The following is a 26,715-nucleotide window of genomic DNA, read 5'->3' on the forward strand; positions in this document are numbered from 1 at the left end:
GTGTGTGTGTGTGTGCGTGCATGGAAGAAAAGTGTGAAAATGCGTGTTCAGTTCCAGTGTTCAGTAGTCGGTAGCAGTGAGAAATCACAGGATTCTGCCAGTCATTGAATAGTATTGGTTTGGTTTGTGTGTGTCTGTGTGTGTGTGTTAGAGGATTGAGTTGTCCAGTCAATGTGATGGTTTAGTTTGCAGTGGTGTAAGATAGCAGGTATGAGGTAAGACAGGTGCCGAGTTACAGTGTGGGAGCCAATGTGTTTGTCTGAGTCTCCTAGAATATATATATATATGTGTGTGTGTGTGTGTGTGTGTGTGTGTGTGTGTGGCAGTGACGTCACCCAAGTTCCTTTCGGGCACCAAGGACGGTCAACTGTTAAACTTCAGCACCACCAAGCTAAGATAGATGTGTGCGTCTGTGCTTGTTTGGAAGGTATATCTAGAAATCTCCGTCTCTCCAGTGACTCTACAGCAGCACAGGTGTGTGTGTGTGTGTCTGCGTTCAGTTCCTGCACACGTCCTTCAAAAGTCAATCCTCCTTCACTCACGGGTGCATGATGCAATAACAGTAGAGTAGACGTGTTGCACCTGTGCAGACATGTCTATGTGTGCATATCACCCCGTATACAGGCTGTGCATCCCCAAGCATTTACATGTGTATAGACAGCACTTTGTATTACCCTCCCTATATGGGTGTTGTTTCAATACTGAGTATTACAAAAGTGTGTGCGTGGGTTGTGTCTGGAGTCCCTCGGCTCAGTGATGCGTCTCCAGCTCCACCACCGTCCACTCGCCCTGCGGCGAGCTCCCGGGCGCCTCCGGGGAGAAGCTGCTGACCGAGGTGACGGTGGCGGAGGGCGGGGTGAGCGGGGGCAGGAGGCGGGGCCACAGGCTGCTCTCCAGCGGGCTCAGCGTCCCGCCCCCGCCGCCCGGCAGCAGCAGCAGCGAGGAGCAGCCGTCGCCCGTCAGCAGCAGCGTCTGGTTGATCAGCTGCTGCACGATGTCCACTTTCTTGCCCCAGTCCAGGTCCAGAGGCGGGGGGCGCTCCGGAGACTCGGGAGGGGAGGAGCCGTCGTCGTCGTCGTCGTCGTCTCCATCCCGGGGGGGGTCGTCGTTGGCGTCGGGGCGCCGAGGGTCGGCGGGCCTCTGGGGGGAGTCCGGGGGAGGAGGGCTCCGGTATGGGGGCGAACAGTCTCGGTGGTGATCTTCTTCATCCGACGTCACCCTTACGCGACAATCGTCCAGGTGTTCATTCAACGCATCTCTTCCTTTCTGCTCTCCAGCGGGGTTTATTAGCTCCTTCACCCGGTCTTCCTCTTCATCGGCCTCCTCTTCGTCACTGTTCTCCAGGGCTTCATAGATTGTGCAGAGGCCGGAGGAGGGGGACAGCAGCACTGCCGATTGGCCTGTCTGTGCCTGCTGCAGCTCCAGCTCCTGCTGCCACAGCAGGATCTGCTGCCTCTGCTTCAGCTCCTCTTGCCTCAGGTTCTCCTCCTCCCTCTTCCTCTCCTCCTCCTCTTCTCTCCTCCTCTCCTCCTCTTTATTCTTCTTTATCTCCTCCTCGGCCTCCTCCCTCTTCCTCCTCTGCTCCTCCTCCTCCCTCCTCTTCCTCTCCTGCTCCGCCTCCTCCATGGGTCTGTTGTTCTGCTGCTCCCGGCGCTGCTGCAGCTCCAGCAGCTGCCTCTGGTGCTGCTCCAGGCGGCGGAGCTGCGGGCTGAGCGCCTGTTGCCCGAGGCTCCTGGGCGGGAGGTCGGCGCAGCTCAGCCTGGGCGGCGGCGGGCTGACGGCCAGACCTACGTGGGGCTTGACGATGTCGCAGTAGGGCCTGCTGGGGTAGGCCGGGTGGTGGTCGTGGGGCTTGACGATGTCGCAGTGGGGCCTGCTGGGGTAGGCCGGGTGGTCGCGGCGGTGAGGGTGCAGAAGCGCACTGAAGCCTGTGTGTGAAAGGAAGCGGGAAGGAAGATTACGGTAGCGTGGGGTTATAAAACAAAGAGTCACAGGCAGCAGGACAGTGAGAGCAGTGCATTGTGGGTAAAAGCAGAGGGGTGGTAGAGGGGAGGGATTAGTGAAAGGAGTGGATGCATGGTGAAGCTAAGACCAAAGGTCGGCCAGTAGGCTACAGCAACAAGCTTGGGGCGAGCAATCGCTGGTTAATTCTTTCTAAACGTGACCGTGTGATATTGTTTGCAAGCTGTGCAGCAGTGACAGTTAGGGTCGAGTAAAAGGGGTGGAGGCAGAGAATTCGTGTAAAAAAAAAGAGAAAAAAAAGTGAACACCGGAAAATGGTGACAAGTGACCGGGTGAGGAGAGGTGATGAAGGGCGGTGGTGGCAGACAGTGCCTAGTCAATCTGTGCAGAGAGCAACTCTACATCCTAAATGTGACCTTATTACCTGTAACCCTTTGAAAAAGAGACCCAGTGAATCAGTTGTTTTTCGGTATGTAAAGAAGCGGCCAACTTCCTGTATATGCAATCACTATATCAACTAGTGTGACCATGAACAGAGCAAACCAAACCAATGCGATGCAAGTCAAGTCATTTTGCCACAGTGACATGCAGAAGCTATGCTGACATTAAGAAGGTGCTGTCAAACCGTGCAGCAGCAGAAACAAGGCAGTGGAGCAGAGCTATCAAAGAGCCATATACACCCAGAGTGAACTGGAGGGAAGAAGAATACAAAGTAAGAGTGAGAGAGAGTGGCGTGTCCTTCTTGAGACTGGACGATGACATGTCACACTTCTTGGTTGCTTTGAGACGCTGACGTTTCGATCCGTGGATGAGAGAGAGGGTGGTGGTGGGGGGGGTCAACTCATGGTTATTGGTAATCACTCTAGTTGTGTGGTTTCCAGTGAGTTTGCTGGGGTTGATAGATACGGAGTTAGATACTGGGTTGGTACAGAGCAAGCCAAGGACCTGGGGGAGCTGATGAGTAAATGAGTTCCACAGCTTTTCTTATGCCCCCGTTTTGGAAGCGAAAGCCACAACTGTTGTATGAGTTTGTGCGCGAGTGTACGACACATGATAGGTTAACCCATTGATACCTGATTCAGCATTTGTGTGTATATCCCTCATTTGTGTGTGTATCCCTTTAAGACCGCGTGACACATTTTGCGGTCTTAAAGGGATACACACACAAATGCTGCATCAGGTATCAATGGGTGTAGGCTATGTGTCTGCATTATATTGACGTCTGTAAAGCAGCTGGCAAAATGTTTGACAGACACCCATTGAAATGAATGGCAGTGGTGTCTGATGGTTTGCCTTGCACACAGAAAAAGAGCCGCACACTCCACTCTCCCAGTCCCCCCCCATGTCAATAAAACTGTCCGGGAAGAGAAGCACTTGATGGTAGAAAAACATAATCATCTTTATTCAAAGCTTTATTCAAGAATGATGCACAGACATAATGCAGCTTTAAGAGCTGCAGACAATCCATGCCAGTTCAGGGTGGCTGGATATGCAGTGTTAATTAAAACAGAAACCAAAAACATAGGCGCACACACACACACACACACACACAGTAAGAGTAAATAGTATTGCACATACAGGAGTTTAAGCCATATAATGGAAATGATAGACGGAAGTGGCACTGCTGTCTCCTCTTATTGCATTCCTTCCATTTATTTTTGCCCTCTGATTTCTAGTTGAACTTTGATGATTAGGTCCAGGACAAACACTGACGACAAGAACTACAACAGCGGGATTGTATTTGGGGTGAGGGCGGGGGGGGGGGGGAGTTGGGATGGGGCCAGAGGGAGGTAGGGGGACATTGCTTGGGCTTTGAGGGAGATGAGAACTATACGTTACCTGCGAAAGAGTTCTCAGTCTTTTCACAGATAGCGGAGTAGTAGGGCGGTTGGGGCTCTTCGGCGCCGTCCTCTGGTTGCTGGCGGGATAAAGAACGATCCGGGGCTTCGTCCGACCCCGACGCCTCCACCCGCATGTCCTCCGCCGCCTCCGCTTCCTCCTTCCCACACTGCATGTAGTGCTGCTCTGCTGCACACGGCTGGCCCGGAGGCTCCTGGCGGTGGCAGGCAGGCAGCTCCTCCAGGGAGACGATACCGGGGCGCCTGGTGCAGCTCTCGCCTGTGGACTGGACGTTGGAGTTTGACGCTGTGGTTGTGTCAAAGCCCCAAGGGGCCACCGAGTTAGCCGAAGGTGTCAGGGTGTCTTCTCCGACGCCACCGTCTACCTCCTCCTCCCATTCTGCCATGGCAGACAGGTAGGGCTCAAAGGTGACATTCAGTTGGCCGTCCAAAGGCTCCTCCAACTGAGCTTCTCCCTCCGTGTCACTGGCCTCATCCTCCGTTGCTGAGGAGGAGGAGGAGGAGGAGGAGGAGGGGATGGAGGTGGGGGCAGTTGCGGGGCCACCCAGGACCTCATCAGCAGGCAGGGTCTCCGCCTCAGCCTCCCTGTCCCCCATCTCCAAGTGGATGCCCAGGTCCTGGTCCTCCAGTTGGGGTTGCAGAGACAGCACCAGGGCTTGGGCAGCCTGGGTTTGGAGCTGGAGCATCCCCTCTCGGTTGTCTTCGCAGAGCTCCTCGGGTGTGCTGGTCTCGCTGCTCACGGTGCTGGACAGGGACATTCCCGGGGCAGAGAGGGGAGCTGGGGCCAGCGTCTGCATAGGGACTGTGCTGGATTGGTCCATGTAAGCCTCTGGTTTTTGTGGCTCATTCTGGACTGAGGATTGATAGGAAAGGTCTTGGTTTTGGGGGACAAAGGGAGCAGAGTTAGGATCGAGCCAGGCCCGGGCCGGGGACTGGGTAGGGGTCTCTGAGTCTGCTTGCCAGGGGTCTGTGGAAGGGCTAGCTGGGGCTGCCTGCATGGGCTGGGCATGCTCAAAGGGCTGCTGTGGCTGAACAGGCTGTTTCCAGGCATCAGCGAAGGGGTTGGGCTGGTCCCACTGAGCGGCTGGGGCCGAGGGCAGCACAGGAGGGGGAGGGGGTAGCTGGTCCAACTGAGCGGCTGGGGCCGAGGGCAGCAGAGGAGGGGGAGGGTATGGGGGCGAGGGCAGCAGATGAGGGGGAGGGGGTGGCTGGGTAACCCGGTTCAGGTTGTCCAACCTTTCATCCTCAGCAAAGTCATCCTCATCCGCGTTCCCGTAGCTTTCCAGCCCACTCTCCGTCACACCCTCACTGGCCATGTCCACATCTTCGTCATCATCCTCATCATCCACCTCATTGTCATGCCTGGGCCTCTGCAGGTCATCCGCCCGCTCTGAGCCCACGTCCATGTCACACACATACCTATCGTCATCCTCGTCATCTTCATCCTCCTCAAAATCATTGACTGGTATCTCAGGAACCTTCTCAAAGTCCGGAGAACCTGCAGAGGCTCCTTCCATGTCGATGGCTCCTTTAAGACTGGCGTCTCCCAGATCGTCCATGCTCTCCGTGCCCTCCAGGACACCAGGGGCACTCAGCTCTGACGCCCCCTGCTGGCTGCCGCTTACCTCCTCAGAGTCCAGCTCAGAGAAAAAGCCCCCGGCCGCCCGCCAAGCAGAGCCGCCGCCCACAAGGCCGGCCGACCCAGGACGAGACTCCTCAGTGGGCTGGGTCGTCCCACTCATTTCTGACACAGAAACCTGCTGACTGCCTTCCCTCTCCTCCTCTTCATCCTCCTCCTCCTCATTGAGATTGGAGGGAGAAACCACCTGAGGTGTGGCAACTGTGGCCGTTGGAGAGGCTGTAGGTGCGGAGGCAGTTTGGTCCGGTATCAGAAGAACATGCTCCTCCGATAGTTCTGGAGGGGAGAGCACTGGCGGGAGGGTAGCCTCGACTGGGACAGAGATCTGCTGTTGAGCCGTTAGTGAAGCAGAGCAGCTTTCTACCAGGTCCAGGGTTGGAGATGTTGGAGGGGTGGCCGTCCTGACAGGGCTTTTCGGAGGGGAAGGAGTAGCAGAACTGTCCTGGACAGCCTCTGGTAAAGCCACTACAGCTTCTGCTTGTGTTTCTGCGAGTACCTCTGTCGGCTGAGCAATGATGGCGGCTACTGTGCCGGGTGCTGCTGCCGCGGGTGCTGCCGTGGCGGGTGCTGCGGCAGCGGGTGCTGCCGCGGCGGGTGCTGCGGCAGCGAGTGCTGCTTCCGCGGGTGCTGCCATGGCGGGTGCTGCGTCAGTAAGTGCTGCTGCAGCGGGTGCTGCTGCCGCGGGTGCTGCTGCCGCGGGTGCTGCCGTGGCGGGTGGTGCTGCCGCGGGTGCTGCCGTGGTGGGTGCGTGGCGGCGTGGTGTGGCAGCCACCGCAGTGACAGCAGCAGCAGTCTGTGCTACATCTGTGGAAGAATTGGAAAGCCCTGTCTTCTTGGCAATGAAAGGCGGAACAGCCTGGGTGGGTTTGGGGGTACGTTTTGCCTGAGGGGTGCCGCCGCCCGCAAGTCTGTTGGCTGGCGAGGCAGGCGGGGTCCGGCCCAGGGGCAGTCTGTTAAGAGCAGGGGGCCGTGCAGCTTTCCTTGTGGGAGTAGGTTTCATGTGCTCTTGTGTTTTGGGATCTCCTCCCTTTGCGGGAACAGGCCGTTTAGAGTCTGGCTTGAAAGGTTTTGGAGGTTCTGGTTTTTTGGTAGCAGCAGATGTTGTAGCTGTTGCAGGCTTCTTATTCACTGTGGCAGAGGCTGGTCTGCTGACATCTGGAGCAAAGACAAAAATAACATCAGTTCACCTAATCCCCCCAAAACATCTCAGAGATACTGGTCAAACTGAAATTGACCCCTTCACGCAACTTTATTACAATCAATAGGCTGACTATTCTAAACTGAATTCCTACCATTAAATGTTTAGGCAATCAACTAGTCGGCTATTATGCAACACACAGAAATACCAATCAAACACATAACGCCTCTACCTTTCTTCGCAGCAGCAACATTTTTGGGTGGCTGTGCGGCAGTGGTCCTGCCAGCAGAGGGTGCTGTGGTGACTCTGGAAGCAGCAGCTTTGGCAGTTGCAGTGGTGGAGGGCTTGCTTGTAGCTGTGGTAGTCCCAGCACCAGCAACAGTCGGTCTGTATGTGGAGGTTGCATATCGAGAGGGAACAGTGGCAGGCCTGGAGGAGGAAAAATAATGCTTTAGTGACACATTGAAAACGAGAAAAAAAAAACATTTCAATAACAGCAACAACAAAAACAGCTTTATTATTGTGGCTCATGACGCATACTAGGGATGTTCATCAATAATCGATAATTGATCGTTGAGGAATGAATTTGATCATGTGGACTTTTTATCGATTATTGTTTTGTTTTTGCGGACTAGGTTTGGGTGGAATTCGTTCCTCCTCGCCCCACTCCATTGCACAGCTGACTAACGTGAGGTGGAGCTTCGTATAGTCTATAGTTTTGTGGCTGGGCGGGGCCCTTTGTGCCAACAACACTGTTTTGAACATGGGGAATTCACAGATTTCCCCCGAATTTCGATTATGGAAATTGATTCAAAATGCCCATCCCCAACGCATACAATGACTTCCTCTTTCCAAAAGACCTGACTGAGAAAAAGTGATGCTCCTCGGCTACATGCATAACCATGAATACATGACCTCTCCTAATGTGACCACAAAGCAATTTGAACTCCAGCAGGATCCCATTAACAAAGCCTCATCTATGTTGCCCCACTAGAATGCATCTCTTGGTGATTCTCTAATCCACATCAAGGGGGAAGGGAGGCTGAAAGGAGCAATGCTTGAGAGGGAGAGAGAAAGAGTGATGGGAGGGGAGAAGACAGGAGGGGAGGAGACAGGAGGGGAGAAGACAGGAGGGGTGAAGACAGGAGGGGAGAAGACAGGAGGGGAGGAGACAGGAGGGGAGAAGACAGGAGGGGAGAAGACAGGAGGGGAGGAGACAGGAGGGGAGAAGACAGGAGGGGAGGAGACAGGAGGGGAGAAGACAGGAGGGGTGAAGACAGGAGGGGAGGAGACAGGAGGGGAGGAGACAGGAGGGCCCAGAATTAAGGAGGCAAAGAGCGGTGATGAGTGCCAAGATGGGAAAAGAGCGATGGGGAGGAATGAGGGAAAATAATGGAGCTAATGGTAGATGAAAAGGAAAGAGATGGCGGAGGAAGGAGAGAAAAGAAGGGTGGAGAAGAGAGGCGAGGGAAAGAGTGGTAGCGGCGGTGAGACTTAAGGAGAGGGGGATGGTGACCGAGCACAGATACAGCAGGTGGGGGAGGATGATAGCAAAGATAGACTAAGTTTGATCCTCTATTAAGCTGCTAGCACACTCCTCCAGTCTAGAGGGCTTCTTACGTGAGAGACACTGTGCTAATCCATCCAATCACTCCAGACCTGACCTAGCTTCCTGCGCTCGCTCTGCTACTGAGGCGCCCGGTGCTGCAGACATGAATTGACAATGCAGACGGAGAGTTGGAGGGCTTGTAGTGGAGTAACATGCGCGCACACAGATGCCTCTCCCACATTAAGCATTACAATGGCCATTTGTTTCCCCAAGATCAAGCAATCACTGGGCAGACATGGACTCAAGGCACTGGAACATCATTGTAATTGGCTGCTATTAGACCCAAGAGTTTGTGATGTGAAGCACACAGACGAAATGAGCACTGGATGAAAAATGGTTATACGCAAGAATACAATGTGACATGGGGCCAGAGAAAAGACCCAAGTCTGAACTTCTGAGGTTGAAGACAATGAAAAGAGTAGCGGTGACAGATGGAGGGAAGGAAAACAATCATATGGAATGAGGGGGAGGATACAGCAAATAACAACAACAGAGGTTCAGTAACAGCCAGGTTTCATCTCTCTGATCCTGCAGTGTGTGGGGTCATATCCTGCAGTGTGTGGGGTCATATCTCTGATCCTGCAGTGTGTGGGGTCATATCTCTGATCCTGCAGTGTGTGGGGTCATATCTTTGATCCTGCAGTGTGTGGGGTCATATCTCTGATGATGCAGTGTGTGGGGTCATATCTTTGATCCTGCAGTGTGTGGGGTCATATCTTTGATCCTGCAGTGTGTGGGGTCATATCTCTGATCCTGCAGTGTGTGGGGTCATATCTCTGATCCTGCAGTGTGTGGGGTCATATCTCTGATCCTGCAGTGTGTGGGGTCATATATCTGATCCTGCAGTGTGTGGGGTCATATCTTTGACCCTGCAGTGTGTGGGGTCATATCTCTGATCCTGCAGTGTGTGGGGTCATATCCTGCAGTGTGTGGGGTCATATCTTTGACCCTGCAGTGTGTGGGGTCATATCTCTGATCCTGCAGTGTGTGGGGTCATATCCTGCAGTGTGTGGGGTCATATCTTTGATCCTGCAGTGTGTGGGGTCATATCTCTGATCCTGCAGTGTGTGGGGTCATATCTTTGATCCTGCAGTGTGTGGGGTCATATCTCTGATCCTGCAGTGTGTGGGGTCATATCTCTGATCCTGCAGTGTGTGGGGTCATATCTTTGATCCTGCAGTGTGTGGGGTCATATCTTTGATCCTGCAGTGTGCGGGGTCATATCTCTGATCCTGCAGTGGGGATAATTGAGGGCTGCTCTAAAAGGGGAGAGTGAGTGAGACTGAAGCACCAAATGGCGAGAGAGAGGGTGGAATAAAGATGCAGAGGAGAGCAGGAAGTGAGAGGGCAAGGGGAGGCCACAGACACGTTCTCCTCATACAACCCCAACCCCTCCTTCCATGGCTCCATGATGAGGTCATAACTCGATGAGGTCATAACTCGTATGGTTTGATCCAGAGGGAGGGCACAGGGAGGAGTTGCTAGCCACACATGCCTGGACTGCACACACTAGTTCCTGGGTGGCTGCTGGTGGTTCTGTTGCTGCTGTATTAGTATGGATTACATTTGCTGCCAGCAGAGGGCTTGAATCAATACAAAACACACCCCAAAGGGAGGATGTGAGGCGCTACACGGCTGTTTATGGGATTTTAACGACATAACGAGAGGTCTTCCTAAGGGCAAAGGTCGGCAGAGGGTCGAGTCACTGATACATTTTACGGGCTTTCTTTGTTGCAACTAGGTTCAGATTACAGGCGTTATAAACTCCTAACCGATTTTGAAATCAAGTTGCATCACACGCATAAGGAGCTTCTGTATGCGACAACTCACGTGACCATGTCGTCAAACTGAAATGTAGTGATTAGTTTCGTATAGAAACTACATAGCTCGTGGAAGCTCGTGGCATGTCGCCGGTCTTCCGCTTTACCGGTAGAGAAAGTGACGTCACTTAGGCGACAGTGTATGTAGTCTTTCTGATTTATAACTTATAGTGCAACAGTTTGGCGATAAACTGCGACTTTCTTGACATGCAAAGTTATGTTTTAAATTGACAAAAAAGTACAATTCAAACGGGATAAAAAAAAAGTTACGTTATTCACCGCCATTCATATTTTTCCAGCACTGGTACAGGGAGAAAAGCAGGAAGTGACGTTCACTTTGCCTCTTTATAGAAAGTGTCACCAGGGGCAGTTTCAGCCAAGCCACACCCACCCATCCCCCCACATCCCTCCCACCCTTTTCTTGTCCCCTCTGAAACACAGCTGGGCAGCTAGACTCCCTTGGCATAGCCTGTTGTAGATTAAATATTCAGTTTCAATCAAGCCAAAGAGGAGACAGAGAGGCTTGGCCTGGAGGTACACGGTATCCCTGTTGGAGGAAGCTCTTCTTACACACAAATGCAATCCAAGTACGCACATACTGTAGTACACACACATTCTGTTCTCGCCTCCAAACCATCACCAGCTCAAAGGCTGCCTCTGAGACAACGAATAGAAGCGGAGCACCCTGACAAGACATTGTTTGGCTTGTAGGCCGTCCAAAACCAGCTGCTTTACTCCTCCTTCCAGAAAGCAGCACACATTCCTGGGGCTTGGCTTGGCCTACAGTTAGCTCCAAACAGATGGTAGGCCTGAAGCCGCTCAGTGTGGTGTTTAGATGAAGTGAAGCCACTCAGTGCGGGGTTTAGATGAAGTGAAGCCACTCAGTGCAGGGTTTAGATGAAGTGAAGCCACTCAGTGCAGGGTTTAGATGAAGTGAAGCCACTCAGTGTGGGGTTTAGATGAAGTGAAGCCACTCAGTGCAGGGTTTAGATGAAGTGAAGCCACTCAGTGTGGGGTTTAGATGAAGTGAAGCCACTCAGTGCAGGGTTTAGATGAAGTGAAGCCACTCAGTGCAGGGTTTAGATGAAGTGAAGCCACTCAGTGCAGGGTTTAGATGAAGTGAAGCCACTCAGTGCAGGGTTTAGATGAAGTGAAGCCACTCAGTGTGGGGTTTAGATGAAGTGAAGCCACTCAGTGCAGGGTTTAGATGAAGTGAAGCCACTCAGTGTGGGGTTTAGATGAAGTGAAGCCACTCTGTGTGGGGTTTAGATGAAGTGAAGCCACTCAGTGCGGGGTTTAGATGAAGTGAAGCCACTCAGTGTGGGGTTTAGATGAAGTGAAGCCACTCAGTGCAGGGTTTAGATGAAGTGAAGCCACTCAGTGCAGGGTTTAGATGAAGTGAAGCCACTCAGTGTGGGGTTTAGATGAAGTGAAGCCACTCAGTGCAGGGTTTAGATGAAGTGAAGCCACTCAGTGCAGGGTTTAGATGAAGTGAAGCCACTCAGTGTGGGGTTTAGATGAAGTGAAGCCACTCAGTGCAGGGTTTAGATGAAGTGAAGCCACTCAGTGTGGGGTTTAGATGAAGTGCGGGAGCCTAGCAACAGCTCGGCAGACAGCGTTGGCTCTTACGAGGCCCTGGGTACCTACTGTCAACAGTGATAGATGCCATGGGCGAGGCCCTGGGTACCTACTGTCATCAACAGTGATAGATGCCATGGGCGAGGCCCTGGGTACCTACTGTCACAGTGATAGATGCCATGGGCTGTTTCTGTGAGGACAGTAACCTACTTCCTGCCAAGATGGGCAGGGAGAATTGACAGCTTCATCCCCAGCGGGACGACACAGGAGGAAATGGAGAGAGAGGATGAGAGAAGAGCAAGAAGAAAGTCACTGTCAATCCTTTTCGCCTGTGAAGGCTGCACAGTTCAAAAGTATATTTATTTACTTCACTGTGAAGGCTGCCCAGTTCAATAGTATATTTATTTACTTCACTGTGAAGGCTGCACAGTTCAAAAGTATATTTATTTACTTCACTGTGAAGGCTGCCCAGTTCAATAGTATATTTATTTACTTCACTGTGAAGGCTGCACAGTTCAAAAGTATATTTATTTACTTCACTGTGAAGGCTGCCCAGTTCAATAGTATATTTATTTACTTCACTGTGAAGGCTGCACAGTTCAAAAGTATATTTATTTACTTCACTGTGAAGGCTGCCCAGTTCAATAGTATATTTATTTACTTCACTGTGAAGGCTGCACAGTTCAAAAGTATATTTATTTACTTCACTGTGAAGGCTGCACAGTTCAAAAGTATATTTATTTACTTCACTGTGAAGGCTGCACAGTTCAAAAGTATATTTATTTACTTCACTGTGAAGGCTGCACAGTTCAAAAGTATATTTATTTACTTCACTGTGAAGGCTGCCCAGTTCAAAAGTATATTTATTTACTTCACTGTGAAGGCTGCCCAGTTCAAAAGTATATTTATTTACTTCACTGTGAAGGCTGCCCAGTTCAAAAGTATATTTATTTACTTCACTGTGAAGGCTGCCCAGTTCAATAGTATATTTATTTACTTCACTGTGAAGGCTGCACAGTTCAAAAGTATATTTATTTACTTCACTGTGAAGGCTGCACAGTTCAAAAGTATATTTATTTACTTCACTGTGAAGGCTGGACAGTTCAAAAGTATATTTATTTACTTCACTGTGAAGGCTGCACAGTTCAAAAGTATATTTATTTACTTCACTGTGAAGGCTGCACAGTTCAAAAGTATATTTATTTACTTCACTGTGAAGGCTGCACAGTTCAAAAGTATATTTATTTACTTCACTGTGAAGGCTGCACAGTTCAAAAGTATATTTATTTACTTCACTGTGAAGGCTGCACAGTTCAAAAGTATATTTATTTACTTCACTGTGAAGGCTGCACAGTTCAAAAGTATATTTATTTACTTCACTGTGAAGGCTGGACAGTTCAAAAGTGTATTTATTTACTTCACTGTGAAGGCTGCACAGTTCAAAAGTATATTGATTTACTTCACTGTGAAGGCTGCACAGTTCAAAAGTATATTTATTTACTTCACTGTGAAGGCTGCACAGTTCAAAAGTATATTTATTTACTTCACTGTGAAGGCTGGACAGTTCAAAAGTATATTTATTTACTTCACTGTGAAGGCTGGACAGTTCAAAAGTATATTTATTTACTTCACTGTGAAGGCTGGACAGTTCAAAAGTATATTTATTTACTTCACTGTGAAGGCTGCACAGGGTACGTTCAAAAGTATATTTATTTACTTCACTGTGAAGGCTGCACAGGGTACGTTCAAAAGTATATTTATTTACTTCACTGTGAAGGGATTGTGATTTTTGACAACCAGGGAATTAAGCACTAGGCCAGCGAGAGCTGGGTATAATCTCCATCTCGTGTCGTGTCCTTTACAACCCATTCAGATTCTGGAGGGTCAGGATAATTTTGCTCTTGAAAACGACAATCCACTCCCAATGGTGACTTCTTTTTTTTCCATCAACTCACTCACTGATTGGTGTGCAATATGGCCCCATAATCAATGTCCTGTCCACCTCATCTCACATACTAAAAAAAATTGTTTCTGGGTGCAACAAAATGATGGATGAAAAAGGATGATCAGATGGTTGGATGGAGGTTAGGCTGAGACTCAAGGGCATGCTGGTCCCACACCCAGTACTGTACATGCACAGACGACAGAAAGAAGGGGGATGGAGAGAGGGGGAGGGGTGGACAAGACAGATTGCTCAGACACTTCTCCTCTCATCGGAGGAGAGGAGAACGAGGCCCGCCCTCGCCTGTCACCAAAGTTCTGCCAAGTTGGTCGGTGGTGATCTATCATCTAGCCATCAAGATTACGAGAGGCTAGGGGAACGATTGACAAACTGTACACGTGCGTCTGCATGTGTTCTGGACTGTTACCGAACACGCAATACCAGGTAGCCAACAGACCCTGAAATACATCAGTAGTAACACCGCTGAAATGGCGCCGCCACATTGCTGGGCACAATAACAGGGTTCTACTGTACACCACTATTCTTCTCCCTCTACTGAACCTGATCACAGCCTCTCGCCGTCCCCGAGCACCAATAGGTACAGCCACATGTTTTGAGGAGCTCACTACAATCTCCAAATCCCACTTGCCCTTTACGAACAGCTCTGGACTGGTAAAGAACATCCAATATGATTTCACTCCTCCCCTTTGGGCAATAACAGTAATAGTTCATGAGAGAGACTGTTCTTTCCGGTGGTAGCAACAGCGGTATTATTAGCTAAGGCTGTTTGTCTATGATCTTTTTTAAGAGATCCTTTAACCCTTGTACCCCACTGGTCCATCTGATGGACTTTTCCTGCATTCGCGTATGGGCCGTTTCGACATTTTTTGAGTATATGGTCTTAAATTAAGGCTAGGTATTTTTTTGGGGGTATTTGACAAAAATCCATCATAGTTATCATTTTTATACGATCCTAAGACCTATTTTCAAAAATACTCCTCAATTTACTATTGGTCCATCTGATGGACCCATTGACTTCCATTGAAACCACTCTATTGGTACTCCCAGCAAATTTTTACAAAATTAATTTATTTCATTTATTTCAGCGGGCATCCTGGACCAAATACCTTGAACTTTGACCTTAATATCTAACCTTGGAGTTGGTAGAAATTTTGGGGGAGTTACATGGTCTCAAAGTCCATTGCATAGTTGTCCCATTGATTTCAATGTTAATTTTGCACAAAAAGAACATTTTTTTTTTACTTCCAGCAAATTTTTCAAAAAATCATTATTTCCTTGATGTTACACATCTCACCTTGACTCAAGCGGTTAAAATTGTAGTTTCTAATGTGTTTGCCTATTTCCCCATATTCCCCCAGTTTTGGCATAGCAATCAATTCCATACAGTTTACATGAAATGTAAAAATAACTGATTCCTATGCCAAAGATGGGAAAATATTAGAAAACTGAATTTGACAGTCCACACTACTGATTTGAAGCCTTTAGACCAGGATAGATGCTGGACTAGAGCTCGTTTGTGTTTTTTGGGGAAAATGGCTGGAAGTCCAAAACATGCGCTTTTTGGATTTTTGGCTCAAAATATGAAAAAATACTATTTTTACAAAAAATCACAAAAAATACAAAAACCCACTGATGATGTCACAATGTCTGTGACATCATCAGTAATGTCATCAGTGACATATTATTGACAAAAAATCATCTCATGACATCACTGATGATGTCATAGGCTAGTGATGTCATAGCTATTGTGACATCATGCCTGCGAATCTTTGATACTAGGCATCTTGCAGTGGTGACTTTTGTAAAACACCCCAACCTGCCCATAATATCAGACCCAAAGCCAGTTTGTCTTTATGGAAATGGAAAAAAAAATCACTTTTTTTTTTTTATGTACCGGTACTTTTTTTTTTTTACTGTACTTACTGTACACTGGCATTTGAGGGGTTAAAATTCGAATAGGTATGAAATGTTGGTATGAGGTATTAGGGAAGAAGTTACCAATGAATTATAAACAGTCAAAAATTTAAAATTAAAATATTTATAAATTAGTACAGTATTCTCGTTAAGGTCCATCAGATGGACCAATAGTAAATTGAGGATTCCGCGCCTGAAGGGTACAAGGGAAAAATGTGATATTGTGATTATTTTTTTACCAGTGTATGAGAACTTTGTCCAACAGTGACTGCCGTAGTATCAGTGACAAGAGCGCTGTTAGAATGTAGTAGGGTTGAGAGTACAACAAGGGCAAAATGCTATCATTGAATCCGTGCACTGATGTAAGGTTATGTGATTGTACAGGATCATTGAATCCGTGCACTGATGTAAGGTTATGTGATTGTACAGGATCATTGAATCCGTGCACTGATGTAAGGTTATGTGATTGTACAGGATCATTGAATCTGTGCACTGATGTAAGGTTATGTGATTGTACAGGATCATTGAATCCGTGCACTGATGTAAGGTTATGTGATTGTACAGGATCATTGAATCCGTGCACTGATGTAAGGTTATGTGATTGTACAGGATCATTGAATCTGTGCACTGATGTAAGGTTATGTGATTGTACAGGATCATTGAATCCGTGCACTGATGTAAGGTTATGTGATTGTACAGGATCATTGAATCCGTGCACTGATGTAAGGTTATGTGATTGTACAGGATCATTGAATCCGTGCACTGATGTAAGGTTATGTGATTGTACAGGATCATTGAATCCGTGCACTGATGTAAGGTTATGTGATTGTACAGGATCATTGAATCTGTGCACTGATGTAAGGTTATGTGATTGTACAGGATCATTGAATCCGTGCACTGATGTAAGGTTATGTGATTGTACAGGATCATTGAATCCGTGCACTGATGTAAGGTTATGTGATTGTACAGGATCATTGAATCCGTGCACTGATGTAAGGTTATGTGATTGTACAGGGCATCTTCAGATAGTCGTGACTAATACCAAAACAGCAAGTCACCACTCTGGCTGAGAGAAGGTCTGCTGGTGTCACCGTCTGGATGTGCCTAGGAGCCAGCATGAACACAACACACGGTCAGAGAGCCAAAGTCACGCCCACTTCCGGTTTAGGCATATGCACCAAGAGATTTCATCTGCCATTTATTTTCTCATACACATTTCATAAAATGCTTATAGAAATAGTTTTACTTGGTGAAACCGAGCGATTCAGCTGTATTTAGAATCAGGAGAGAATATACAGTAGAACATTTCAGACAAAAAATAAAAAATAGAAAATGCTGTTTTTTTTAACGTTTTGGTTAGAGTGAAATGTTCTATGGTCTCTACTGTTTCTAAATATACCTGAATCATTTAGTTTGACTAACTAAAACTATTTTTTATAGGCATTTTACAAAATGTCTAAGGAAAAACAAATAGCAAATTAAATCTCTTGGTGCATATGCCTAAGCCGGAAGTGACGTCGACTTTGGCTCTATTGCAATGCACACCACTGCTTCTGTCATTAAAGAGGATTCATCACACACCACCGACTTGGCCGCTGGCTGGAAATGCAACACACACTCACAGGCACACACTTTCCACAAGGGCAGACAGACACCTGCTGCTGCTGCTACTGTCTGGCTATCTGCTTGTGTCCGTCTCAAGCAGAACAGAGAGTGTCTGGTGCCGTGTCCAAGGGAACAAAGTCACCATGTGGAGCTAAAGTGTAACCTGACTCCTGCACTTGAAATGCCTCATCTGCATAATTGAGAGGATGAGCTTGTCTACCGCAGAGCAATTTAGAGATAGAGTGGCGTCAGCAGAGGACCAAAATGTGTGACTCTTTAGCCAATGAACAGCCAGGAAGGGGTCTCGCACTACTTTTGAATGCTAAAATAAAGCTGATAATGTACAATTTGATAAAAAAAAAAAAAAAAAAACTTTCAAAGTACAACACAAACTGTCCATTTTGCTGCAACTCGACAGTACTGCTTAATCCAGGACCTTACTTCCTGGAACTCTCTATCTATTGCACGCACACAAACGAATGACACAGGAAAGATAAAAGCAGCTTGTCCCCTTAAAGTCCACATGGTACCGCGATACTAAATACTACATGAAAATAGAGATGATGGCTACTCTAGGCAAATCCAACATAGAGAGAGCAGCATGAGGTTAGCCATATGCAAATTGAAGTGTGTGTAGCCATCTCTCTAATACAAATCAAGGGGGTGAGGCAGATAAACAGGTGTGTACCTAGCGCTGCAATCATTAGTTGATTAGTCCACTTTTTCATGTCAACGATGGATAAACTGACACAAATTAAACCACCGGCCCCCATCTGATAAGATTCTTTGCTTTTAGATGTTTCATTACAGAAAGGGGATGAAATCCATGACCAAAATAGTCCTACATTCTGTCATTGTGTTACTTAAGGATGGAATTGTAGTTACCGTAAATTCCGGACTATAAGCCGCGGCTTTTTTCCCGTTTTTTGGCCCCTGCGGCTTATATAACGGTGCGTCTTATCTATGGATTTTTTCAGAAAAAAAAAAAAAAAAAAAAAAATCTCTCTTTTTTAGCACTCTTTCTAACTATAAATCCACTTCTGTTTTAATTTCCTCTCTTGCCCTCTTTTCACCACACCGCGGACACTGTGTGCACTGTAAAAATAAACAACGGTGGTGTTGTGTTATGTTGTTTTGTTGAAATGTTGTAATACGGTAAATGGGAGCTTCCTCAAACAGCCATCTCTTCCCGACAATCCCCTCTGTGCGTGACCACTTACATATGGTAATTACGGTAAGCAAACGGCCACTCGGGCAACAACTCCCTCCCCCGACTACCAGGAGAAAATCACAAACTTCGGCGAATTCACACAAAGGAAGATCAAGGAATATTCACAACAAGACGAGCAGTAGAAGCAACACTCTCACTTACCATGGGGAAGGTACGCAGAAATTCACACGAGGCAGCTTTCAAGTTGAAAGCAGTCAATCTCGCATTAAAAGAGAGCAGCCGCCGATCAAACAGAGCAGCCGCGCGTAACCTGGGCAAAAGGGACTGTCCGTCCGGGGGAGAACTACTGAACAACTCCCTCCCGACTATCAGGAGAAAATCACAAACTTCGGCGAATTCACACAAAGGAAGATCACGGAATATTATAGGAGTGTGAAAACATCCACAATTACCAACGGGTTCCAAAACGCTGGACTGCTGCGGGATGAAGAGGATGACGCCACGGGGACTGCCCCCTAGTCCGATACCTCACGAGTCCGATACCTCACGAGTCCGACACCTCATGGTTTTGGGTTAGGGTCTGGGGGAGGTTAGGTTTAGGCGTGGGGGTGGGAGAGGTTAGGTTTTGGGTTAGGGTCTGGGGGATGTTAGGTTTAGGCGTGGGGGTGGGAGAGGTTAGGTTTTGGGTTAGGGTCTGGGGGAAGTTAGCCTCTTTTTTCGGACTCGTGAGGTGTCGGACTCGTGAGGTATCGGACTCGTGCCATGGCACCTGAAGGAGAGAGGAGAGTGGTTGACGAAGCCACCCTGAACCTGTTCGTTTCCGACACTGAAGATGAGGACTTTGGTGGTTTCAGTACGCAGGAAGAAGAGGAAGACGAGGATTAGTGACTTGACTTCTCTGGTTACAGGTTTGCTGCACATATACGGTAGCCTATTGTTGTGTGATTTTGTCTGGGGATTAGTGACCTGACTTTTGTTTTGTTTTGTTGAAATGTTAATAAATGGGAGCTTCCCCAAACAGCGATCTCTTTCCCGACATTCCTCTCTGTGCACGAACCCTTTCATATGGTAATTAAACATCAAAACACCCGCGGCTTATAGTCCGGTGCGGCTTATAGAAGAAAAAAATAGTCAATTTTGGTCCCGCGGCTTATACACCGGTGCGTCTTATAGTCCGGAATTTACGGTAGATCAATTATTCCCCTTTTTGCTGGGGACCCCCTGAAACCCCCTCAAGGACCCCCGTTTTGACCAATTTTTAAGAAGAAAAATACTAAAATTATTTCGTTCCAGCTTCTTAATTTTTTTTATTTTCTGGTTTCTTTAGTCTTCTATGATGCTAAACTGATTGTCTTTGGGTTGTGGACTGTTGGTCAAGACAAAAGACAACATTTGAGGATGTCATCTTGCGCTTTGTGGAAAAAAGTGATTGACAGTTTTCACCATTTTGTGACATTTAATAGACCAAATGACTAATCGATTAACTCATTGAGTGCCATGGACGAGTATGTTCGTCATTTCGTTTAGTAACGTAGAGTGCCAAGGACGAGTATGTTCGTCAATTGCGTTTTTTGACGGTGGGACGTGGATCAAAGCATCAGGCATCTCCTGTACAAATATGGGAGCTATTGAAGGCGTATAACCTATTTTACGGACTCATTAGGTGGCGACAGTGCTCTCCAGATTACAGAAAGGTCCGGAAAACTGCAGGAAAAAGATGTGATCAAACAGAAACCGATGCATGCTGCAGCCAGAGCCATATAGATTGCTCTGTCTGCAGCTGAAGTTGGTTGCGAACATCAGTCAATCCGCGCCCACAACTGAGCTCCTCTGCCTCTGTCTGTCTGTCTGCATATAGTTTCTCCACACGATTACCCGCCAGAAAGGCAGCACCCGACGCCGAAGGGCCAAACCTTTCCCTGCAGTCCCGTTTGGCATTTCCTTGTCGCGCTGGGAGCCGCCCGGGAGCCGCCCGGCGCAAAAACGGAGGCTCCGAAAATAGACTGGGTGCGTGTGGGGAGGAGTTTGCAGCTGAGGGGGGGAGAGGGGGGTGGGGCACGCAGGCTCCACAGAACTACACCACGTCACTACATCAGAAAATATTAGCTAGAGTCAGTGAATGTGCTTGAAATGCTTCATTTCACAAAAGGCTGAATATCTCGGCTTATAATTTGAAACCTGTCTTTTTGCTCAAAACAGCCTATCTTCTCCGGCTCATAACTAAAGAACGGAAAATGATATCAATAAACTTTTTTTTGCAGATGATAGAAGAGAGTCTCCTCGTTCTTTGTGCGTGTTCGGTGTTTACATAGTCATATCACACAATATTCTGTGGGCCTCGAGATATCACTGAAAACGCTCTGAAACTCTGGCACTGGGAGCTTCCGTTCTCCAAAAGTGGCTGGCACTCAATGAGTTAATGGAGTAAATTATTAACAGATTAATCGATAATGAAAATAATGGTTATTTGTAGCCCTGGTGTGTGCGCACAAATAGCTGTGTATTGCAGGTGGGGGCATCATCCTCCTGTGCTGTGTCAGACATCAATTTCCTTTATTTAATAAGAGAGCATTAAGAAGGAAGAGAAGTGGAGAGTGGATCTAATCAGGCCTCTCAGTGCACAACACTAAGAAGTGGAGAGTAGGGGTGTCACGATACACTCAGTTCACGATACGATACACGATATTGGGTTCACGATAACGATACGATACGATATTTTAACAATTCTTTTTTGCGATCGATTTGTAATTTGAGGGGGCATCCTCCACGCTAATTTTGAGTAATTTCACCATTTTCATCCTCCGTGTCTGTAACGTCCCTCGTCTGTTCAAACAAAGCAATGAAAAGGAGAGCGAGCATGCAATCAGATGCAGATCAGTGCCACCATGTTCAGCTTCTTTTTCTCACGATATGAGATTTCATCTCAACGATACATATTGTCACGTTTTGATATCGCGATATATTGTGGGACTAGGGATGCAGCGGTATAAGTTTTTGACGGTATGATAACCTTGGACAAAAATACCACGGTTTCACGGTATTGCGGACCATTTGTGTTTTTACAATAGCCAAAATATTCCCATACAGCCGACGTCGTCTTTTTAGATGGGGGAACGTTCAGGGGGGTCCTTGCGGCTCCTCTCTTCTGTGCTCTAGTCTAGCTATGCATGCAGCCAGGGGTAAGCTGTACTCTGCAAGCGACCTGGGCACTTTGTTTTGGGGAAACAGCTGATACCGTGGGGAAGGTATGACGGCAAATCTTAGTGGTTTTGATACCGTGACGTTTTCAAACCACGGTATACCTTCAAACGGTATACCGCTGCATCCCTATGTGGGACGATATATTGTGAGATCCCTAGTGGAGAGTGGATCTAATCAGGCCTCTCAGTGCACAACACTAAGAGAAGTAGAGAGTGAATCTAATCAGGCCTCTCAGTGCACAACACTAAGAGAAGTGGAGAGTGAATCTAATCAGGTCTCTCAGTGCACAACACTAAGAAGTGGAGAGTGAATCTAATCAGGTCTCTCAGTGCACAACACTAAGAGAAGTGGAGAGTGAATCTAATCAGGCCTCTCAGTGCACGACACTAAGAGAAGTGGAGAGTGGATCTAATCAGGTCTCTCAGTGCACAACACTAAGAGAAGTGGAGAGTGAATCTAATCAGGTCTCTCAGTGAACAACACTAAGAGAAGTGGAGAGTGAATCTAATCAGGTCTCTCAGTGCACAACACTAAGAGAAGTGGAGAGTGAATCTAATCAGGCCTCTCAGTGCACAACACTAAGAAGTGGAGAGTGAATCTAATCAGGTCTCTCAGTGCACAACACTAAGAGAAGTGGAGAGTGAATCTAATCAGGTCTCTCAGTGCACAACACTAAGAAGTGGAGAGTGAATCTAATCAGGTCTCTCAGTGCACAACACTAAGAGAAGTGGAGAGTGAATCTAATCAGGCCTCTCAGTGCACAACACTAAGAAGTGGAGAGTGAATCTAATCAGGTCTCTCAGTGCACAACACTAAGAAGTGGAGAGTGAATCTAATCAGGCCTCTCAGTGCACAACACTAAGAGAAGTGGAGAGTGAATCTAATCAGGTCTCTCAGTGCACAACACTAAGAAGTGGAGAGTGAATCTAATCAGGTCTCTCAGTGCACAACACTAAGAAGTGGAGAGTGAATCTAATCAGGCCTCTCAGTGCACAACACTAAGAGAAGTGGAGAGTGAATCTAATCAGGCCTCTCAGTGCACAACACTAAGAGAAGTGGAGAGTGAATCTAATCAGGTCTCTCAGTGCACAACACTAAGAGAAGTGGAGAGTGAATCTAATCAGGTCTCTCAGTGCACAACACTAAGAGAAGTGGAGAGTGAATCTAATCAGGTCTCTCAGTGCACAACACTAAGAGAAGTGGAGAGTGAATCTAATCAGGCCTCTCAGTGCACAACACTAAGAGAAGTGGAGAGTGAATCTAATCAGGTCTCTCAGTGCACAACACTAAGAGAAGTGGAGAGTGAATCTAATCAGGCCTCTCAGTGCACAACACTAAGAAGTGGAGAGTGAATCTAATCAGGCCTCTCAGTGCACAACACTAAGAGAAGTGGAGAGTGAATCTAATCAGGTATCTCAGTGCACAACACTAAGAGAAGTGGAGAGTGAATCTAATCAGGTCTCTCAGTGCACAACACTAAGAGAAGTGGAGAGTGAATCTAATCAGGCCTCTCAGTGCACAACACTAAGAGAAGTGGAGAGTGAATCTAATCAGGTCTCTCAGTGCACAACACTAAGAGAAGTGGAGAGTGAATCTAATCAGGTCTCTCAGTGCACAACACTAAGAGAAGTGGAGAGTGAATCTAATCAGGTCTCTCAGTGCACAACACTAAGAGAAGTGGAGAGTGAATCTAATCAGGCCTCTCAGTGCACAACACTAAGAGAAGTGGAGAGTGAATCTAATCAGGCCTCTCAGTGAACAACATTAAGAGAAGTGGAGAGTGAATCTAATCAGGCCTCTCAGTGCACGACACTAAGAGAAGTGGAGAGTGAATCTAATCAGGCCTCTCAGTGCACAACACTAAGAGAAGTGGAGAGTGAATCTAATCAGGCCTCTCAGTGAACAACATTAAGAGAAGTGGAGAGTGAATCTAATCAGGCCTCTCAGTGCACGACACTAGTGTAAATTAGGTTAGTCTAAGGCTTAGACTAACCTAATTTACACTACTATTACCAATCAAGTAAAAAGAAAAAAAGTTAAGATTCTAGTCTAGAACAATCCTTTGTTGCCACTTTGAATCTTGGTGAATAACTTGCTTCCATCTCTTCCCTTGACAATTTGAAATAAAACAAACGTTAGACAGAACAGTCAAAGTCAATACCTACAGCTGTTTTAGACGGTTGAAATGTGTGACTTTCAAGTAACAGGCCTTTATTGTGAAATGACCCGGTCAAATTCCGGAGCAGCCAAAACGACCATTTGAGAGGGCAGAAAAGTGCCAAAAACGGCCTTTTGGGACAAGGTTCGTCCAACTGGAGCACTCCCTATCCAAACCACCAGCCCGGTATGAGAAGGATTATGATCCGAGTCAATAGCTCTCGGCCCTGGGGGGGGGGGGGGGGGGGGGGGGGATGAGCTTGAGCCAGGGGGGTCTATACGGGACAAAGCCGTAGTTCTTCAGTATCACTGGCTCTGTTCAGGCCCTCTGTCTCAGGTTATTTCTGCTAGCATGACTCACACTCTTGAAGCGAAACCCAACCCAATAACGGCCCAAACGCCACAATGGACGACCGCTCTCCGCCGTTCCCTTTCAGGGCCACCAACATAAACAAGTCATCCCCTCATCCAGTTGGTAAGGAGGATGCCTGATGTGTGAGTTGGCTCCAGATCTCAGAAGGCGAATGATATATTGTGTATGACAGTGAGAGAGAGAGAGAGAGAGAGAGAGAGAGAGAGAGAGAGAGAGAGAGAGAGAGAGAGAGAGAGAGAGAGAGAGAGAGAAATGCTCTATTGTGAATAAATATGGATATCGACTTTGTTTGAATGCATGCGTTTGATGGCTTCAAGGTCACTTTTCATGGCCTGTGGCCTGCTGTTATGATAGGTTGGCATACCTGGTCGTCTTGGAAACGGCTGGCCTATCAGCTTTGGCTGTGGTGGATTTGGAAGCAGTGGATGTAGCCAGTCTGCTGGCCGCAGGAACTAGACAAGAGGGAAAAAGAGTCAGAAAATGTGAGTGCATGGCAGCGGGAGAGGAAGAGTACTCACAATCTCACTGGTTCATTCAATATATCAAAATGCATACACTTTAGTTTAACGGATTCTTTGAACAACCTCAACGATATGTATTTTTTTTAATTAAGAATTAAGATAAGGTTATTCAAAACACACTGCATGGCTTAAGTAGGGCTGTGCAATTAATCTAATTTTAATCTCAATCTCAGTTTCCCACAATTATGAAAACAAGATAATAGAGATAAAATAATTATTTTTTGTATATTATTTATTTTAGTTAGGCTATTTATTTATATATTTTTTTGTTTTTCAATTAAATTGTATTAAAATTGAAAAGAAATTCAGTAAAAAGTTTTTTCAAGTTCAATAAATGATTTTGCCAACGTCAATGAGTAATCGCGTTAAATAATCGTGATCGCAATATCAGTCAAAAATAATCGTGATTATTTTGCCATAATCGAGCAGCCCTAGGCTTAAGCATTATTATTTAATTCAGGTCGGAGTAGAACTACCCTATTTAGACTCACCTGTGGTTTTGGGTCTGGCTCCGAGTCCATTAGGGTGTGCGGTTGCCATCGTCTTCTTAGGCTTAAACAACAGTCCTGGATGATCCGCGACAGGAACAGTCGAATTGTGATTCCAAGCAGGTCCAAGAGTCTTCCTGTTAGGCCTCTTAGTTTGGATCGGCACTGTGGAAGAAGCCATTGGCCTTTTAGGTACTGCCCCGCTTGCCGATGCCCCTGCTGTGGTTGTTGGTTTAGCAGTCTTTGCTGGGACGTTGTTGGAGGGGTTGACCCCATTCATGGTGTGGTTGGGGGCAGAACCCGGCCGTGAGCTGGAACCAGAAGCTGCTGCGCTCTTGACTGCAGGCTTTACTTTAGCCACAGCAGCTTTTGGCTTGGCTCTGGAGTCTGCTGCAGCAGACGTGCCGTTGCCACTGGCCTCCTGAGCAGCAGGAGGCGCTCCGGCGCCTGCAGCTTCCTCGGGCTGTGACGCGGACAGGGCTTGTTCCGTCATTTGGTCCTGCATGGCCGCCGCGCCCTGGGATAAGGAGGGCTCTGCTCCGGCTGTAGCTTCAGTGGGTTCCATGGTTTCAATGGTAACCCCATCAGGTTTCATCCCCTCCTAAGGTGTGGACGCCGGCGTTAGCGCTGGTGCTAACCAGATCCAGAGGGTCCCACTCAAGACAATACACCAGCCTGGCTGCTCTCACAATAGAATATCCTGTAAAAGAACAAAAGCAGGGTTAATGTCTAACCTCTATGTGGACTAATACACTTATCTGGGAAATGGAATTATTGCACAGCTATTTTTAAGTGAAGAATTTAAAGTGATACACTTAGAGAAGTCATGAGGAACATGTCACTGTCTGCCAAAGGAAACGCCATTTATGGAGAGGGGCCTCCAAGGAATTTGGGGGAATCCAAAAAACAGGAAGAGCGCAGTGGGAGATGCCAACAAAGCTCCTCAACCAAAGTCCTCCTCCTCCTCGACGCCGGTGACTAGTCCACCCATCTAGAACCGAGCGATGATACCGAGCCCGACAGAATGCGCCAGGCACCACAGAAAACAAACTAATGAGCAGCTGAAGAGTCAAATGACACCACAACAGAGAGGTACACGGCTCCATGTTTTCTCAACTGCACATTTTATGGTGCGGGAGGGAATAGAAAAAGTGATGACACGGTAAAATGTGCATGGCTGGTGACTGTGCTTCCAAATGGCTTCCAGCATGTAGAGATTGTGAGGGAGAAAGCTGCGGTCTGGAGGCTTCGCAGTCTCCTGACATGACACACAGCCCACAGAGGGAGGGGAGGGGAGGGGAGGGGAGGAGAGGAGAGGAGAGGAGAGGAGAGGAGAGGAGAGGAGAGGAGGGGAGGAAGAGGAGGGGAGGAGAGGGGAGGGGAGGGGAGGGGAGGGGAGGGGAGGGGAGGGGAGGGGAGGGGAGGGGAGGGGAGGGGGGGTGGAAAACCAGCACCAAACAGTCCATTTGTTAGCCATTGTGTTGTGCAGATGAGGATGGTAAGCATGATGACCTTACCAAAGGCCCATTCATGTTCTTAATTGACACAGACAGTACTGCTGGAAACTCTCAAGTGAGTCACATATGTCTTGAACTCATTACCCTCAGTCCAGTTTCTCTTCCCTACTCCTCACATTAGAGAAGCGTCCTCCTGTCCATTATAGCTTCAGCACCCCCCATCCCCCATTCATTTCCCCCGCTTTCACCCCCCCCCCCCC

General features: G+C 47.7%; 1 protein-coding gene across 1 annotated transcript; it reads right to left on the minus strand.

The window, feature by feature from the left end:
• Positions 1-750: 750 nt before the first annotated feature.
• Positions 751-25,278, minus strand: prr36a (proline rich 36a; the record flags this gene model as incomplete). The annotated part of the gene is made up of 6 exons (XM_083655855.1): positions 751-1,428; positions 1,618-1,928; positions 3,802-6,615; positions 6,831-7,027; positions 24,354-24,441; positions 25,002-25,278. The coding sequence occupies 6 exons, from the start codon at positions 25,276-25,278 to the stop codon at positions 751-753; spliced, it is 4,365 nt and encodes a 1,454-aa protein (XP_083511981.1).
• Positions 25,279-26,715: the final 1,437 nt, after the last annotated feature.

This window comes from Poromitra crassiceps, assembly GCF_964638095.1.
Source record: "Poromitra crassiceps genome assembly, chromosome: 19".
Taxonomy (NCBI): Eukaryota; Metazoa; Chordata; class Actinopteri; order Beryciformes; family Melamphaidae; genus Poromitra; species Poromitra crassiceps.